General features: G+C 42.2%; 2 protein-coding genes across 6 annotated transcripts in view; one reads left to right on the top strand and one right to left on the bottom strand.

Moving 5' to 3' along the window:
- Positions 1 to 5,639, bottom strand: part of mtss1lb (MTSS I-BAR domain containing 2b) — a 37,411-nt gene extending 31,772 nt beyond the window's left edge. For all 5 annotated transcript variants that reach the window (XM_061764874.1, XM_061764870.1, XM_061764872.1 and 2 more), the window contains exon 1: positions 5,377 to 5,639. In XM_061764874.1, coding sequence (XP_061620858.1) covers positions 5,377 to 5,463 — 87 coding nt within the window. In that variant the 5' untranslated portion in view covers positions 5,464 to 5,639. The remainder of the gene's footprint in view (positions 1 to 5,376) is intronic.
- A 4,343-nt stretch (positions 5,640 to 9,982) lies between these two features.
- Positions 9,983 to 16,948, top strand: dhcr7 (7-dehydrocholesterol reductase). The gene is made up of 8 exons (XM_061764956.1): positions 9,983 to 10,136; positions 10,743 to 10,842; positions 11,028 to 11,250; positions 11,567 to 11,657; positions 11,728 to 11,941; positions 13,482 to 13,686; positions 14,437 to 14,568; positions 14,695 to 16,948. Exons 2-8 carry the CDS (start codon positions 10,745 to 10,747, stop codon positions 15,157 to 15,159), a joined length of 1,428 nt encoding a protein of 475 aa, XP_061620940.1. The 5' UTR covers positions 9,983 to 10,136; positions 10,743 to 10,744; the 3' UTR covers positions 15,160 to 16,948.
- The last annotated feature ends 253 nt before the right edge of the window (positions 16,949 to 17,201 follow it).

Genomic DNA, 17,201 nt, shown 5'->3' with positions numbered 1-17,201 from the left:
GGGAGATTTGTCTCCTGCTTTTCTCACAACCTTGCCACAGTCGAACCCAAGCAAAATGTTCCGTCTAAGAGGCGAAACGGGTGATTTTGGAGGGGCTCGAAACACACATTAAACGACAGTTTCAACACCCACACTATTCCGAATGAAAGGTTTTAACACCCAGTTTTAAATCCCGCACCAGATGGAAAGTGTTCAACACCACCCACATTTTTCCATGAAAGGTTTCAACACCCACACTTTTCCTGATACAAGGTTTCAACTCCCACGCATTTTTTCATGAAAGGTTTCAACACTCCCCATTTTCCCAATGAAAGATTTCAACACTCACACTTTTACAGATTAAAGGTTTCAATACACGACTTTTATCCATTTAGGCTTTCAACAACCACAGTTTTGTCAATGGAAAGTTTGAACACCCACACTTATTCCTACAAAAGGTTGAAACACCCACAGTTACTTTCAACTTGCAGCAGTTAATATTTTTATGTCAAATATTAGCAGGGATTTTTATCATCCAACACAAGATGGAAACGTTGCGAAATTCAAAGGTCATCGGGTTGTAGTCGGTACTTTAGCGGCTCCAATAAAGATATAGCGCTAGGTGAGTCATTTTTTTGTCAGTATCTCGCCAGTCGGAGACGATTTCTCAATGTTAATCTGCAAACTTGAATAAATAACACTTGTGATGATTCAGCTGTCTAGGATTCGAGGCAGCACTTTACCCATCACGCTTTTCCACCAACTCTACAGACGCACGCTCACAGATTGTTTTGCAGTGTAAAAGCATGAATACTGTTCCTTTTTGAGATTTGACACAAGACGGAGGAAGTACAATGTCAAAGTTGCGATCCGTAGCTACTTCGCTCTTGGCGGCACTCTACCAGTCACCACACTCACTCGTCAACCAATCTTTATTTTCACGTCACTGATTCTCTGCGATCACAGAGACAGCTCTTTTCGAGCCTTTTTCCCATCACACACACACACACGCAGTACATACAAAGCATCTTCAGTCACATGACACACAGTAAATCAGTCTAATAAAGGCAGTTCGGAGCAACAAAAGACAGTGAGAAGAAACAGGCTCATTTTTCATGTCGCCAAATTTAATGATCCACTTCCACGGGAGCAGAATACTGAGTCCACTTTGTTCCCCCTTTGTGCGACGAAGACAACTGAAATCAGACATTCGCTGAATTGTTCGTATTCGAGTCGCATCTCTTTTGTGGCACTAGGGACAGTGTGTCAGTACTGTTGATTTAGTGCAGCTGCACTGAGCTGTGAGGAGGAGGAGGACGAAGGTCACGTGGCGCGGCGAAATACAGCAGGACTAAACACACGACCGCTGATTCTCGTCGGCGCTCGGCTTCAAGATTGGTAGATACCTGAATTTTGTCCTTATCCTTCTTGTCAAAACGTGAATACAACTGATTTTAATAAGACACAACACGAAGATGCTATCAAAGTTCAAATATGAGGTCGGCGGATCCCTAATTCTAGTCAAGTTGTACAATTGCTTTTTTACACTCTGGGCTAAGCAAGCAGTAACCCTCTAGCTCCTGCCAGAGTCGTCATGGTAACGAAAGAGGTTCTGGCATTAGCGCACCCCCCCCCCCCCCCCCCCACCCCCCACCCCCAGATCGTTTCGCTTTCCATTATTTCATTGGAAAAATGGGAAAACAAAACAAACAAAAAAAATACAGAGTCGATTTTTAAAATACCTGTGATGTGCACAAAAAGATGTTCAATAGGTTTCATGGAAATCACTTTTTTCCTCCTCCATGGCATCGGCCCACCGACCGTGACTGTGACCCCGCGTGTGTTGTGTGTGTGTGTGTGTGTGTGTGTTGTGTGTGTGTGTGTGTAATTCAGCCCAGCCTCCAGGGATACATACTGCCAGACATACATTTCGCCTTGGTTAAAAAACACACACACACACACACACACACACACACACAAGATTTACGAGCATCGGGGAAGGTTTCACGCAATCTGTGTGTGTGTGTTCATGTCTAGCAGCACAAAAGAAAGCTACTTTGCATGTTCGACACACACACACACACACACACACACGTGCACGCATTGGGTGGAGTGTGTGTGCCGACGGCAAAGAGGAAGGGAGGATTGCGATGAGAGGCAAAGAGGAAGTAAAAGCGGCATTTTTTTGTTTTTTTCTAAGATACATAGCACGTCCAAGCTGCTGACGCGACATTTTGTGCCGGGGTGGGGGTGGAAGGGACTTGTGGGGGGGTTGGGGGGTCAACAAGCTTGTTAACAGTTTCATCATCGAAGCTAAACTGCACGCACAGGCAATCACAGAAGCTAGCAGGGTCGAGAAGTATATGAATGGCAAGAAAACCCCCAAAAAAACAAGAATGTCGGGTATGTTCGAATGCATTAAATTTTTCAAATGTTATGTATTGATAGCACACACTTTGACATTGACAAAAAAAAGTAAATCTCATGAGAAATGAGCATGTTACAGCTTAATTTCAGTGTCCATGCATGCCTTTGATGGGAACGTCGACCTCTCCAACATGGCCGCCAAGTAGCCACGTCTAATCTGCATATATCTATGTAGACAATGTTTGACGCAACAGTCACCCAAGCATAAAAAATATATATGAACCCATTTTTAAATGTATTTTAGTTCACTCATTTAAATGGATATTTTAATTTCAAAATTAATTTAATTTAGTTTGGTTTTTTTTATAAGTCATGAATGCAATATTTTCAGTAAATGTAAGCAAGTGTCAATATATATATATATATATATATATATATATATATATATATATATATATATATATATATATATATATATATATTTAATTTTTAAAAAAACTACCCAGCCTAGTTTAATTTGCTAGGTATTTAATTTATTAAAATTATTTATTTGGAATGTTTTATTTTTTTCCATTTGGATTTAAGTAGTTTATTACATACAGGCAATATTTACAGTATCTGTCATACTGCTTTAAAACATATATAAACCCATAACTACTCATACTCAACTTAATTTAATTTATATTGACTTTATGAATTAAAATTGTTTCATTGCCTAAATTTTAATTCAATACATACTTTAATTGAATTTGATACTTATGCCAAACATGCCAAAATGAATTTGCGTTTCACCACATTGAATTTTCATGTATTAAATGCGTATAATTTGTCATTTATTTTAATGTTTATTTTAATATGGACGTATTTATTTGTACCGCACCGATAATAATCGCGAGCAAAAACACATTACGAAGGACAATGATTTAAACGTTTTTTTTTGTTGTTTTGTTTTTTTGTGAATGTTTGTTTTTTTCCTCCAAATTAGACCACTTTGAACGAGATCTACTGTTCCACTGTATTATTTAGCTGCACGAGAGGGTCCAAATATTAGACACAGCTCACCTCAATAATCTTGCAAATGAATAAACGTGAGCCTTATTAATTTTTTTGCGTTTTACAGCGCAACACAGATGCTGTGTCACAGGTGCCAATGTTGCTAGGCGACCACGCCACGAATGACTGCGCGCGTCTCAAAATGGTCGCGGCAGGAGCACGAGGATGGGTGCCGGGTGTCACCATGACGACCGCTTGTAGCGCATACAGAGTGGCGAGGGTGGACAAAAGTATCGGGACGCATCAAAGTACCCGGATCAGGTGTGTCAGCAGACCACTGACCAAGTAATTAAGGGAGTATAATGCCCTCCTGGCATGTGGGCAAGGGGAGCCACAGTGGCTGAGGCACTGTCAGCTGTTTATTGAACGCTCGTAAGAAGCTGCTGTAGATTACCACTCACACCCAGACGCTCACACGCCGACGAACCCGACTCCAGCTCCTGAGCGCACGTGCACGGGGCCATGCCCCTTCAAGGCACACGCCCAACACTGGGCAATTACAGTAGGTACCGCAATTACACTTTATATAAACAGTGTATTTCTTTACATTCTCTTATGTTAGGGTTTATACAATGCATTACGATTTGACATGATTTAAAACGTAACAAAAAAAAAGGAATTGTAAGAATTTACAGATTCCAGTCTACGAGATCAGCACCCAATTTGGATGATTGGTGCAAATGTCTGTCATCTGCGTGGCATCACCTCCATCCTGTTCTCGTTGATGGCTGCTAACTGACTGTGTGTGCACGTGTGTATGTGTGTGTGTGTGTGTTTCTGTGGGCGTGTGCTTTATAGCTGACCTTTACAAGCATCTGTTTCCCTTTTTTCAGGGTAAAGTAGCAAAGTGGTTGTTTTTTTTGTGTGTTTTTTTTTTACTTCAATTGAAGAAGGAGGCAAACGTGCCTCTGTTGAGACAGACTTGACTTACGAGTTTACTTTGCTCCATGAAAACTGAAAACATGCGACTCAAGCGTTCATTTTCCGGAATTGATGCGCATTCATCCAAAACGTTTCGTAAATTGTGTTTAAATGGTTCAACAGATGGCAAGCCGTATTCCACAACGCGAGATTTTATGAACAACTCAAAGCAATAACACTCCTGATCTGCTCGGCAACACTCAATGCAAAATTGGCGTACAGTTTATGAAGCTCCAAGGATTGCATTTTGGGTCCATAAAGTCTGTTTTTTTTCTCATAGGAAATAACGTCAAGTCATAATAAAAGGGATTTTTTATTTCCATAACTTCCTTTAGAGGAAAAAATAAAGCAGCCAATGATAATCTACTCTCAATTCGGCCATAAAATTAGGTACACCTGCACCATCCAGCAAAGCTTTTTTTTATTTTTTATTTATGATGTTTGTTTGTTTGTTTGTTTTATGTGCATTTATTACTGTGGTGCAGCGTTGCCCTCATAATTAGCTGCATGGTGAGAGGACCAAAAATATTAGAAGCAGCACTTTCGCAGCCGTTACATTCAAGATATCGCGTTAAGTGAATATCAAAAGTGAGTGTATCTTTTAAAAAAGAAATCTCGACATGATGCTGGGAGATGATCACGCACACACACACAAAGAGGATGCTGAGGAATGACACTCAGAGCTCCCAGACAGGAGTTTTTGGGGTTTTTTGGGGGGGGGGTCTGCGTGACGGCTGGGGGGCTTCTCACGCCGTCATGAAGCCATGACAGGAAATCAATGAGGTTGTGAGGTGAATGAAAGAATGAATGAGGCAACATTGTAGGTATGGATGGATGGATGGATGGATGGATGGAGGAGGGGTCAACAAAAACGGTGATCTCATTAAATGAATTAAAAAGCTCATTTGGGAACCTTTTGGGTTTCAATTCAGGTCAAGGTTCTTCCCATGGAGGAGAAAGTGAGGGGGGGGGGATAAAGGTGGGGGCGCGAGGGGGGGTAGATGTGTCGTTATTAAGCAAAGCACGGAACACACACGCACACGTACACGTATTTACCTTCATGTCGTTGACAATGGCCTGGAAAAGACCCCCGAGGGCCCCGCATTCCTTCTCCACGGTCTCCATGTTGGCCAAGTCCACCATTCGCGCGCGCACACACACACACACACACACGCACACACACACACGCGAGCGCGCGCCCCGAAAGCGCGCGACAAATTAGATGAAAAATGAAAAATAAAAATGGAAAAAAAATATATATATCTATATATATTTCCAAGGAGATCTTCGCTCCGGTTTTTGTCCCTCGAGCAGCGACGCGCGCGTGGGGGGGGGGGGGGGGGGGAAGAAGAAGATGAGCAAGAGGAAGAAGAGGAGGAACGACGTGAGGACGAGTGAGACGCTCTCTCTCTCTCTCTCTCTCTCGCTCTCTCTCATTCTCTCTCTCGCTCAGCGTTCACGCGGTACCGGGACGCGCACGCGCATTGGCGCAACGTGGATTCGTTGAGAGCGGACGCGCGCGCGGACGGGTGGCGTGCGCGCGACCGGTGTGCGTGGGCATGCCTGCGCGCAGTCGTGACCTCTGATTGGCTGCCGAGGCGAGGGTGTGCAGAGGAGGGGGCTCCAAGCGTCCACGGTTGGTGTCACGTGGTCATAAGCAGACACGCGCACACACTGGTCGCCACTTTGTGTATACGCGTCCGTGTGTGTGTGTGTGTCACTTTCAACATTTTCTTTTCTTCCCCCGAAATAAATAATGGAGATAATCAGTTCCAGGGTCAAACTGTGTGTGTGTGCATGTGGGGGGGGGGGGGGGGTCACTTTCAACAGTTTAAAGTCCCTTTGATTAAAACTCAGATGCTCTTTGATAAAAGTTCAGATGTTCTAGTAGGCTTTTTTTGTCGTCAGCTCTTACAGCACAAGCCATGGTCTGCAGAGAGCTTCCACAACATCTTGTTGCTCAAAGGAGCACATCCCCATCTTGTTCACGTGTGTTGTGCGGTAAGGACGCCTTATCTTACAAAGTAAAACATCCACTTGAAATCTAGCAATGTGTGTGAAATGTGTTACGGTGTGAAATGGTATGTTCGGCACAAACGCAACAGCGTTCATCACCAGAAGAACACCGTACCAACAGTGAAGCGTGGTAAACGGATCATGATCATCATGTTCAGCTGGAACTGGGGCCTTCGTCAAGATGGAGCAAATTATAAACAGTTCAAAATTCCAGTCAGTGATAGCACAAAACCTCCAGGCTTCTGCTACAAAATTTGTAAAAATGTCGGGGAAAGCCTACTGAAACATCTGAACTTCATTTGCGGTTCATCAGAGGCACTTCGAAAGGTGGCAGGCGTTTGCCCACTTAACATGAGTTTGAATTGGATTGCTTGACACTCGCATCCCTGTTATGTGAGGGTGTGTACACTTATGCAACCACACCTCAGTTGTCTATTTGTACTTTACTGTCTATTTGAAAATGTTTTTGCTCGCTGTTTGTAATGTCCCGATTGTTGTGCCGGGGCTAGCATCCCTAATGAAGTGTCCGCTGAGTCTGTATTTTCGTGTGTGTCGGCGTCACTTCCTTCCCGCGTGTGTTGTGTGCTGAGTCAGCACCGCGCCTGCCTGGCAAGTGTCAGCAGCAGAGCGGAGGAACCCTGAAAAGTCTCGAAGAAGAACGTGTTTGGTCATACGCCGGAGGGGAGTGGGGGGGTGTTGGGGGTACCCTAATTTTCCTCACCCGTCCACCACCCACCTTCCTCATGCCCCTCCTCCTCATCCTCGTGTTGGTGTGTATGAGAGCAGAATGTAGGTCTGCGCTCGCCTACAGCCATCAGCAACAATCAGTTCTGCCCCAGTTACTGACGCATCTCACACACCAAAACGCACGCTCTCACGTCACAACACACACACTGAGATGCACGCAATATGCTGCCCGATGTACACGCACACACACACACACACACACACACACACACGGATTGATGTGCGGTTGGCGAGACATTTGTAAACATTTGAAGCTGATCATGTTAACACTTTGACCCAGCGAGGATTACACTCTGCTAGTTTTTTGTAAAGAATGCAGAAACACAAGTTATAGAAACATTTAAGACAAACAGAGGGGAGCATCCGCCTGCATCAATATTCATTCCCAGTAAATTATTGAAGAGACCATGTCGGCCTGCTCGCCTTCATCCAAATACTCCAACAAAAGGGGCTCGTGATCGCATGTACGCGCAACGGTCGTAAATGTGAATATTTCACACGTGCACACACGTGCAGCATCCCGGGGGAGGTGATTAGCGGAAGATTTGTCAGGCGTCCCACCGTGAACGAACACACGCCCAACCCCCCCACCCCCACTCCCCCGTCTGCCTTCGCATTGCCAACACCAAACCCTTCTTGGGTCCATTTATATAATGTAATGCAGTGTTTCGCCAACCATAGACAAATGGAAATGCCATTAATCCATTCTCACGCTCCCAAAAAACACCAACGATTTTCCTTAACACTTTTCTCATAAGAAAAATAGCATTCTTCTCTATCACACTTTTTTTTAAAACATACAGTAATAACAACATTGAAGAACTAAACAGTTTGTGCATCATGATTTCATGCGTCAATGGCCATTGACATTGGTCGCCTGCTGCTATAATATAGAATATTTAGAATATATGCCTGTGAGTATTCTTATACTGTCCGTCTACATGGGTTGCTGCACTGTTCGTGTTCAAATATCCATTGCTTCAAGGATTCTAACTACCGCTATGCTCATTTCATTAGCCCATCTATGGTGTTTTGCACTGTGTGCTGGCATTATGCTTGTTGACGTCTGTGAGCTGTGAGTCGCACTACATGCACTGTAATTATTTTTTTTAATGTTTAAACCTCAGCTGGAATGGCAATAAGTTTAATAAGTTCAGGTACCAACTGTACATTATTTATCGTTTTAGTATTTCTAGTATGGTATATATTCATGGTATTAGTGTTTGCCGACGCCTCCGCTGCATGCGCCACATGCCTGGATCTGCTAGACTAATTTGACAGCGTGAATTTCAGCGACTTGGCGATGAAGTGCGGTCTCTAACTGTCGTAGCCCTCGCTTTGTATTATTATTCCAAAAACGTGGGAAAAAAATAAATAAATAATACATCCTGCGGCCATGTTTGTTTGCGATCGCTCTTCTGCCTCGAACAGCATTCGGTACAATATATTCATTGTGAATATATTCGTGTTTGTCGTTGTCTGCCGCGTGGGTTGAAGACGTAAAAAGAGGTAACAGACAGTGGAGGGTGATGTGCGTGGGTGCCGTACCAACCGTGCAAAAAAAAAAAAAAAAAAAGTGTTGCGCTTGGCCCAGATACGAGTGAACATCACACGGCCGGCAGACAGCATAGCAACTAGACAAGTCTGATCGCGCAGTCTGGAGGATGAAAAGGAGGAGGAGGTGGGAAGGCACCAGCCGTCCATCCGCTCCAGACTTGAATGAAGGAAGAAAAAAAAAGGAAAAATACTGCAGCTAAGTTGACGCAGAGTGGAAAAAAGCTCATGTATAGAAGAACTGTGTTCATCTTTTTTTTTTTTTTTTTTTGATGAGTGGATCACGCCTATGTGATACACTGCATACTATAAGTAGGGAGCAGTGAGTCTACTTGAAATGCACAATATCCCGATTTTCATTGTTTCAATACGTTTTTGCACCCCTGCATTCACTTCTTTGCCTTTGTGTGGCTCTTCCGGTCTCTCTGTTGCAACCTGCTGATGACACACCGCGACACTCTAAGGTCGGTGGCCACTTCCTGTTTGGTGGCGAGGTATAAAGTTGATCAACGGTCCGGTGTCATCTTGGTCTCATGATGTCAAAATGGGAGCAGCGTGATGAAGAGGACTGTTAAAATTATCAATTCAAGTACCGAAACATTGAACAAATGGACATGTGCAATTATCAAAACTTTACAAAATTTCACCAATATTCCAATATTGTATTTACTCGACACATTTTAATCATCTGGAAAAGAATTAAAAAATAATAATAATTAAAAAAAAACTTATTACAACTATTTCATAACGTGTTCACCTGAAAATATTTAGTAAAAAAAATAAAATAAAAGTGCACATTTTCAACATTGTGTTCCTTTTCAGAAAGGGTTAATCCAGCTAAAACTAAATTGTATATTTTTGTTTTACAAATTACGATTTTGTAATCAACAGGGATTCTAATAATAAAACTGGAATTTAAAAGGCTCATTTTAAAAAATAGATTTATATAATATAAATATATATCTAATGTGTGGTAGTTTTAAGCAAGTCTGAAAATGGTTCAATGATTTATGGAGGGGAAAAAGCAGAACGAAATAATATATGATGATTTAACAGAATAAAACAAATAAAAATAATAAAACGTTTTAATGAGCATAACTATAATGATAAATAGTCCACGCATAAAATGTTATATTTTTAAATTCTACCGAAATCATGTAACATGATGTTTTTTTGGCCATACAGGCTGAGCCATTCAAACTGGAGCAAATTAGTCAGGCGCTCGTGGCTTCAGCGGGTCTTAGCCAATCAGCGAGCGGCGTCACCGAACGGTCCCGCCTTAAATCGGGTTCTTGTCCACCCATTGGCTGATCCCCAGGGGCCTCCCGTATTGGGGGCGTGGCTCTTTCATGACGGTGAGCTCCATCCGGAGGTGCCTGGGAGAAGCAGGCGATCTGTAGCCGGGAGGAGAGCGACGACTGCCGGGTGGATCGTCACGGTTGTCCCGCGGAGAAGAGAAGAGAAGGGCGGTGCCGTTAAAACAAATCAAAAAGTGTCAGGTAAGGAAGTGGAACAACTCTTACTATGGCTTTTTGTTTTATAACATCCGCCAGACATTGTATGGATTTTTTTTGGGGGGGAAGCCAGCTAACATGGCGAACTTCTGTCACTTTTCGTGCTGTTTTCCAATTGTTTTACCGGCTGCCCAAAATAATAACGTTATAATAATAACGTTCGCTTTAACGCGGAATTACCTGTTGTCGGTTTTTTATTATCATTATTATTATTATTATTTTTTTTGTTATAATTATTATTATTATTATTATTACAGTTGGTCTGACACACCTTGAGTTATGACATAACACCTCGACTTGTTAGCGTTTTCCCACCCTTGAATGGCCAATCAATAACAAATCATTTTGAAAAATACTTTTAAAGTATCCCTAAGCAGCTGTACTGACGCTCTCGCTGTCAAGAAACTGGAAACTATCGTATAAGATCACTTTGAGGAAACAAAATGAAGACTCATTCGCCGCAGTTCTCCAAATAAGAGGTCCAGTGTGCGTGCTTCAAGCTGTTGTCGCTCCCAGTTGAAATTTACTGTAAACCTGACTTACAAACGCAGCATACAACAATACTCAGAAGCATAACTAGTCGTTCTGCAGATATGGACGGTTCCACGGAAGTCACCAGGAGGCGAGTGCAAAATGAGGGCCGCGGCAGGTCGGACAAGATGGCAGAGCCTGTGCAGTGGGGGAGAGCCTGGTGAGTTGGTCGCCAGAATGTCAATCCCTTTTTTTTTTCTCTCCATATTTTATTAAGAATACGTCCCGCTCACCATACACACATTCGGAGGAGAAATACTTTTTTGTGCTCTGTGATTATGATTGCTTGTTTCGCACGTTGAAAATGCTGAACCACGTGCGTTTCTGTGCGCTGGCGTTCATCAGGGAGGTGGACTGGTTCTCTCTGCTGAGCGTGGTGGCTCTGCTGTGCTTCGCGCCGTTCGTCGTCTTCTTCTTCGTGATGGCCTGCGAGCAGTACCGGTGCTCGGTCACGCAGCCCCTCCTGGAGCTCTTCGGCGGCGAGGTCACCCTGCCCTCCATCTGGGCCCGGGTCCCCTCCGTCACCCGGTCAGCCGCCAAGATCTACGCCGCGTGGGTCACCTTCCAGGTACGAGTGTGGAGATAAAGGCCGTAGCATCCTTTTGGCCTGTTTTAATCCAATTATAGTTCGCTTTCCACCTTGTTGCCGTTGCCCATTAGTCAGTTGGAATTTTTTTTTGCCACCGACACCAGTTTGTCCAATCGAGACAAAATCTCAACGAACCATGACCAATATCAAAGAGGAAGGTGACCAATTTGGTTTGAAGCAGCCATTGTGGTCAAATTTGTTCAATAGGGCCTGACTGCAAAGTTTGAAAAATTAGGACCCAGCGCCATTTGAACCCATCAACATGGAAAAACAGGTGTAAACAAATTGTTTGCAGGTGGTGTTGTACATGTGCGTGCCCGACATCCTGCACAAAGTGCTCCCCGGTTACGTCGGGGGCGTTCAGGACGGCGCTCGAACCCCCGCAGGTACCCGACGCACTTGCCTCGGCACAACAATTATGTGAGCTGTCCCCTTGACGGCGTGACCTCCCCCAAGGCCTAGTCAACAAGTACGAGATCAACGGGCTGCAGTGCTGGCTCATCACGCACGTGCTATGGCTGGCCAACGCCCGCTACTTCCTGTGGTTCTCGCCCACCGTCATCTTCGACAACTGGATCCCACTTATGTGGTGCGCCAACACGCTGGGCTACACCGTGGCCACCTTCGCTTTCGTCAAGGCCTATTTGTTCCCCACCAACGCGCAGGACTGGTGAGGAGCTCTGCGTTTTTTGTTTTTTTGTTTTTTAACACTTCCTGCATCAGCAGCAGGAACGGTGTGCATCGGCAAATTAGAATAGCCAACAAAAGCTAATTTAGTTCCACATAAAAAAAGATTTCATGATTTTGTTATGTTTTTAATGTTATAGCTTACATCTGTAACCCAGATCAGGAAATTCGAGTTTGACATAAAGAAATAAAAAAAATATTTTTGATATGGAAATTAGATTATTGGATTCTGAAAACTAGCTTCCGTATATTAATGACTTTCACTTTTTACTAAAATAAATAAAAAAAAATTTTTTTTTTATGAGAACACAAAAATGCACAAAAACAGGCTAACATGTAGTGCAATCAAGTTATTAGGGAGATACAGGTGTGGGCTCAAAGGTCACCGTATTTTTAATACATTTTGCAATTATATTTTAGTACCACATCGCCATTAAAACAAGAACTCAATCAGGTAAACAAAACAATTGAGGCACAGTTTATATTTCAAAAAGTCATAGAGGCATACATTTAACAGATTGATTATGATTAATTGATTGATACGTACTTAATTTAGTAATCCCCTTTGGGGAAATTCAGAAAATTCTTTTTTTATTGTCGTGGTTGTAATTTGCAGTGGTGGGCAACTGTTCTGCATCATTTCAGTGTCTTTTTATTAAAGGATTAAAAAAAACTGTTTTTCTGAGTAATTTTTTTGAGGGTTTTGTTTTTTTGAATAATTTTTTTCTGTTTTTCTGACAATTGTTTTTCCACCTGTTTTTCTGACTATTTCTTTCTGTTTTTCTGACAAATTTTTTTCCACCTGTTTTTCTGACTATTTTCTTCTGTTTTTCGGACAAACATTTTTCCACTGTTTTTTTGACTAATTTTGTTCTGTTTTTCTGACTAATTTTTTTCCACCTGTTTTTCTGACTAATTTTTATTATGAGTCACATCGAACTCACGCGAGAACCTGCGAACTGCAAGTGACTCTTTTAGTCAGAAAAACAGGTGGAAAAAAAATTAGTCAGAAAAACAGAAAAAAAATAGAAAAACAGGTGGAAAATTTTTGTCAGAAAAACAGGTGGAAAAAAATATTCATAAAAACAGAAAAAAAAGTCAGAAAAACAAAGCCCTCAAAAAAAATACTCAGAAAAACAGGAGGTTTTTTTTATCCAAGTGAATGCAATACGCTTACGTATATTAGTTTATTATCCTTATAAATACATATTTCATACTATCCTGACAAAGCCTTCATGATGCACGGTTTTTGCGACTCACGTTGAGCAATACTCCCTCAGGGTGTGTGCTTTTGATTTATTTTAGCTTTATTAAAAGTGGTTGTCTAATTTTTATACTTGCATGAGTTACGAATGTTGAAAATGTTACTTAAAAGTTTGCCTCTAACAGTTAATGAAGGGCTTTTTTTTTTCCTTATTACTTGCGATTATTTGTGGTGGACATGAGAGGTTCCACTGTAATAGTCCCAAATTGCTCTGCAGTGACAAAAGGAGTGAACAGTTATCTGTGTTGTGTCTCCACAGTAAGTTTACGGGCAACATCTTTTACAACTACATGATGGGCATCGAATTCAACCCGCGTGTGGGCAAGTGGTTCGACTTCAAGCTGTTCTTCAACGGGCGCCCGGGCATCGTGGCCTGGACGCTCATCAACCTTTCGTACATGGCCAAGCAACGAGAGCTCTACGGCCACGTCAGCAACTCCATGGTGCTGGTTAACGTCCTGCAGGTGAGCGAGTCGATCCACAGAGTTGTAATTGCAGCCGTGGCTCCACGTCGAGACAAATTTGAGTCGGGGACAAGCTTCAGATGGTGTGAAGTGAACGGAATGGAAAAATTTAAGGTACTGTAATGCCCTCGCATGTGGGCAAGGGCAGCCACAGTCGCCGAAAACAACATTTTAAATACTTTAGCGTCAAACAATCATGTAATCTAACCATAGTCATGCTCGTTAGTGTAGCATACATAGGAAGTGGGTTTGGTCACGTGACGTTCCGCATGGAGCGGATTGCCTGTAGTTGCCGCAAGACGGCGGCAAAGCACTATTTTTTGTCAAATGAAACTCCTCAACTCAGTTCAACATAGTTTCTTGGGAACAAGATAGTGGCAAAGTATTACTTTTGTCTAAATCAAGTCTCAATCACTTTGACATTGTTCCTTACCACAAGATGGCAGCAAAGCTCTACTGTATTTCTTTTAAGAGGAAACTCTTTCATCTCACTTCAACATAGTTCCTTGGCACCAAAGTAATGTTTTTATTGCTTTAGACTGAGCACAAAAATCATGAATAGGTGAGTTTTTCAGAGAGTAGCAGAGGATGGGTTCCCCCCCAAAATCTACAAATTGGTGTTACAATGGGGGAAAATTGATTTGATATACAAGTAAATGAAGTTACAAGCTTGGCCACGGAACAAATGAAACGCTGATGTCAAGGTAGTCAATCGCGATGGCTCTCTTGCGCTTTTATTTTTGATTTCAGGCCCTCTACGTGTTGGATTTCTTCTGGAACGAGACGTGGTACCTGAAGACCATCGACATCTGCCACGACCACTTTGGCTGGTACCTGGGCTGGGGGGACTGCGTGTGGCTGCCCTACCTCTACACGCTACAGGTCAGTCCACAAGCAAGTACTTCACATTTCCTTTGTCGGAAATTGAAGGAACGGTACCGTAATATATTATGAGTGTAGAGCACATTCCCAAAATAGATTGCTGTATGACGTGTTGACGTTGTCCAGGGTCTGTACCTGGTGTACCACCCGGTGCATCTGTCCACGGCTCACGCCCTGGCCGTGCTGCTGCTGGGCCTGGCGGGCTACTACATCTTCCGCGCCACCAACCACCAGAAGGACCTGTTCCGCCGCACCGAGGGCGCCTGCGCCATCTGGGGCCGGCCCCCTTCCTACATCGAGTGCTCGTACCGCTCCGCCGACGGCGGCGCGCACCGCAGCAAGCTGCTGACGTCGGGCTTCTGGGGCGTGGCGCGCCACTTCAACTACACGGGCGACCTGATGGGCTCGCTGGCGTACTGTGCCGCCTGCGGATTCGGCCATCTGCTGCCGTACTTCTACATAGTCTACATGAGCGTCCTGCTGGTGCACCGATGCGTGCGAGACGAGCACCGATGTGGAAGCAAGTACGGCGCCGACTGGAAGCGCTACACGGATGCTGTGCCGCACCGACTCGTCCCCGGAATCTTCTAAGCCAACTCCCGGGTTTTTTTTTTTGTTTTTTTTACCATATCATGGGCCCCCGATGAGAAAAATGTGCCCAAGCCCTGAACTAAAGACCGACACTGTGGACCAAATGTCTTGTGGTCTAATGACTTCTGATGATAATTTACAACATTCTGAGACCAAAAACGATTTTTCGCCACACTGTCGAAGTTCCTCAAATGACACGCTAGTCACATCTTATCCAGCTGACATCTACAACTGCTTGTTATGCCAAATACATTTTACTTTTCTTTTTTTTTTTTTTTTTTTTTTTAAAATCCATATCTTTTACAATCTATTGGATTCAACACTGAATTACTATTACATCTTGTTGCATACCATTTTATAAAATCAAATTGCTAATTACAAGATATACAATGTGTTTATATATAATTTAAAAAAAAATACAGAATACAAAAACAAAAGAAAATCATGTAATAATGCGATGATGAGGGAATGATCAATTTTAAGGGTTACAAATTAGGCTTTTTTTTCCAGCATTAACAAATTTGACAGAACAAATAAAAAAATATCAATAAAATATTCTTAAGTAATATTAATTAAATAAGCACTCACTTGGCAATGACTGACTCGAGTGATTTTCTTCTACGTTAAGACGCAAAATAACGTGAAAATTAGTATGCTTGTCAGTTTCTTAGCGGGAATTTAACTACCAACTTTTCAGAAAAAAATAGAGGCATCATAAAAATCACTTAACATTAAATATAGCAATCACATCACAAAGTTGTGTCAACACTGACTGCTTTTGTGAAGTCACGCTTCTCTGTTCGCATCCATATAAAAAATGGACATCAACGAGGATGCACTTTGAACCCTGGGAGTTGCTAAAACATGTATTTATGAAAAAATCATCCACAATTCGAATGAATTAATAGAGTTGAAAGTGATCTCTGCTTCAAGCTGATATATATCACACATGGGCGGTAGAGGGCAGCAAAGGACAAGCAAAGTCTCTTAAAATTTGATTTTGTCACCTGTTAGCATGATTATTTTTCAGCATTAAAACATTAGCAAAATAGTCTTGTGCTATGAAATACTTGACGATAAATAAAGACATAAATACATTGATACAATGTCTTGATAAGAAACACTTAATAATTCTTAATACTGTAAGTCCAAAATGCGTCATTTTACATTGCAGGACTGTGAAACATTTTGAATAGTGTACACTAAATATTATATAGTGTATTAATATTATTATTTCTTTGTAATATTACATTATACAAATAATTATTTTATAATTAATTTCAAAATAAAAAAATTTTTTGACCCCATCTACAAATGACCTGGCCTGTGTGTACATTTAAAAAATCAAATGTGGCTAATGATCTTAAAGGTTTGCACACCCCTTCGGTAGTTGTTCAAGTTCCACTGCTTTTGTCTTCTAGACTTCCTAACTCATTCACTGCCATTGACGGCTGTTGAATTCCAATATCCATGTTAACATGGAGGCCTGGCAGTTAATAGAAAGAGGTTACAATCTTTTTTACACTTGAATGACAGTTAAGAATACAAAAGTTTTACTTCTACAAGCCTGTAAATATGCAGGCAACAATAAAATAAGAATAACCTACTAGTAATAATAATTTTAAAAAATTGCCTGTACTGTATGGTTACTAAACTGATTATTTCTATTTCCATGATTTCCTCTAGGTATAAAATGTCTGTGTCCAAACAAATGCGTTCCAGAATGGACTGTATTTGACCTTTTAACGTTGCGTCGTAAATCTCTTGTGATAATAAACTGTCAATAAGGCCTCCTGTCTTTGTTGCAGTATTGATTTATGATTCTGATACATGGATGTGAACTACTCTTAATTCTCTTATCAAGTTAATGGATTCCCAAAGGATCCCTGACAGGCAGGAAGTGCGGCCCGCCATCCACCATGACAAACGGCCTCATTCAACCAGAACCGATTATGAATTTGCAAGTCTGGATGTGAAAGGCACGCATTGTCGGGCAGGGGGGGGCCTCTGGCTGCAGCTACTCTGAAGGGAAGCAACAAAGT

The sequence above is a fragment of the Phyllopteryx taeniolatus genome, unplaced genomic scaffold, assembly GCF_024500385.1.
Source record: "Phyllopteryx taeniolatus isolate TA_2022b unplaced genomic scaffold, UOR_Ptae_1.2 contig_24, whole genome shotgun sequence".
Lineage (NCBI taxonomy): Eukaryota > Metazoa > Chordata > Actinopteri > Syngnathiformes > Syngnathidae > Phyllopteryx > Phyllopteryx taeniolatus.
This window is presented reverse-complemented; position numbering and strand designations above follow the sequence as displayed.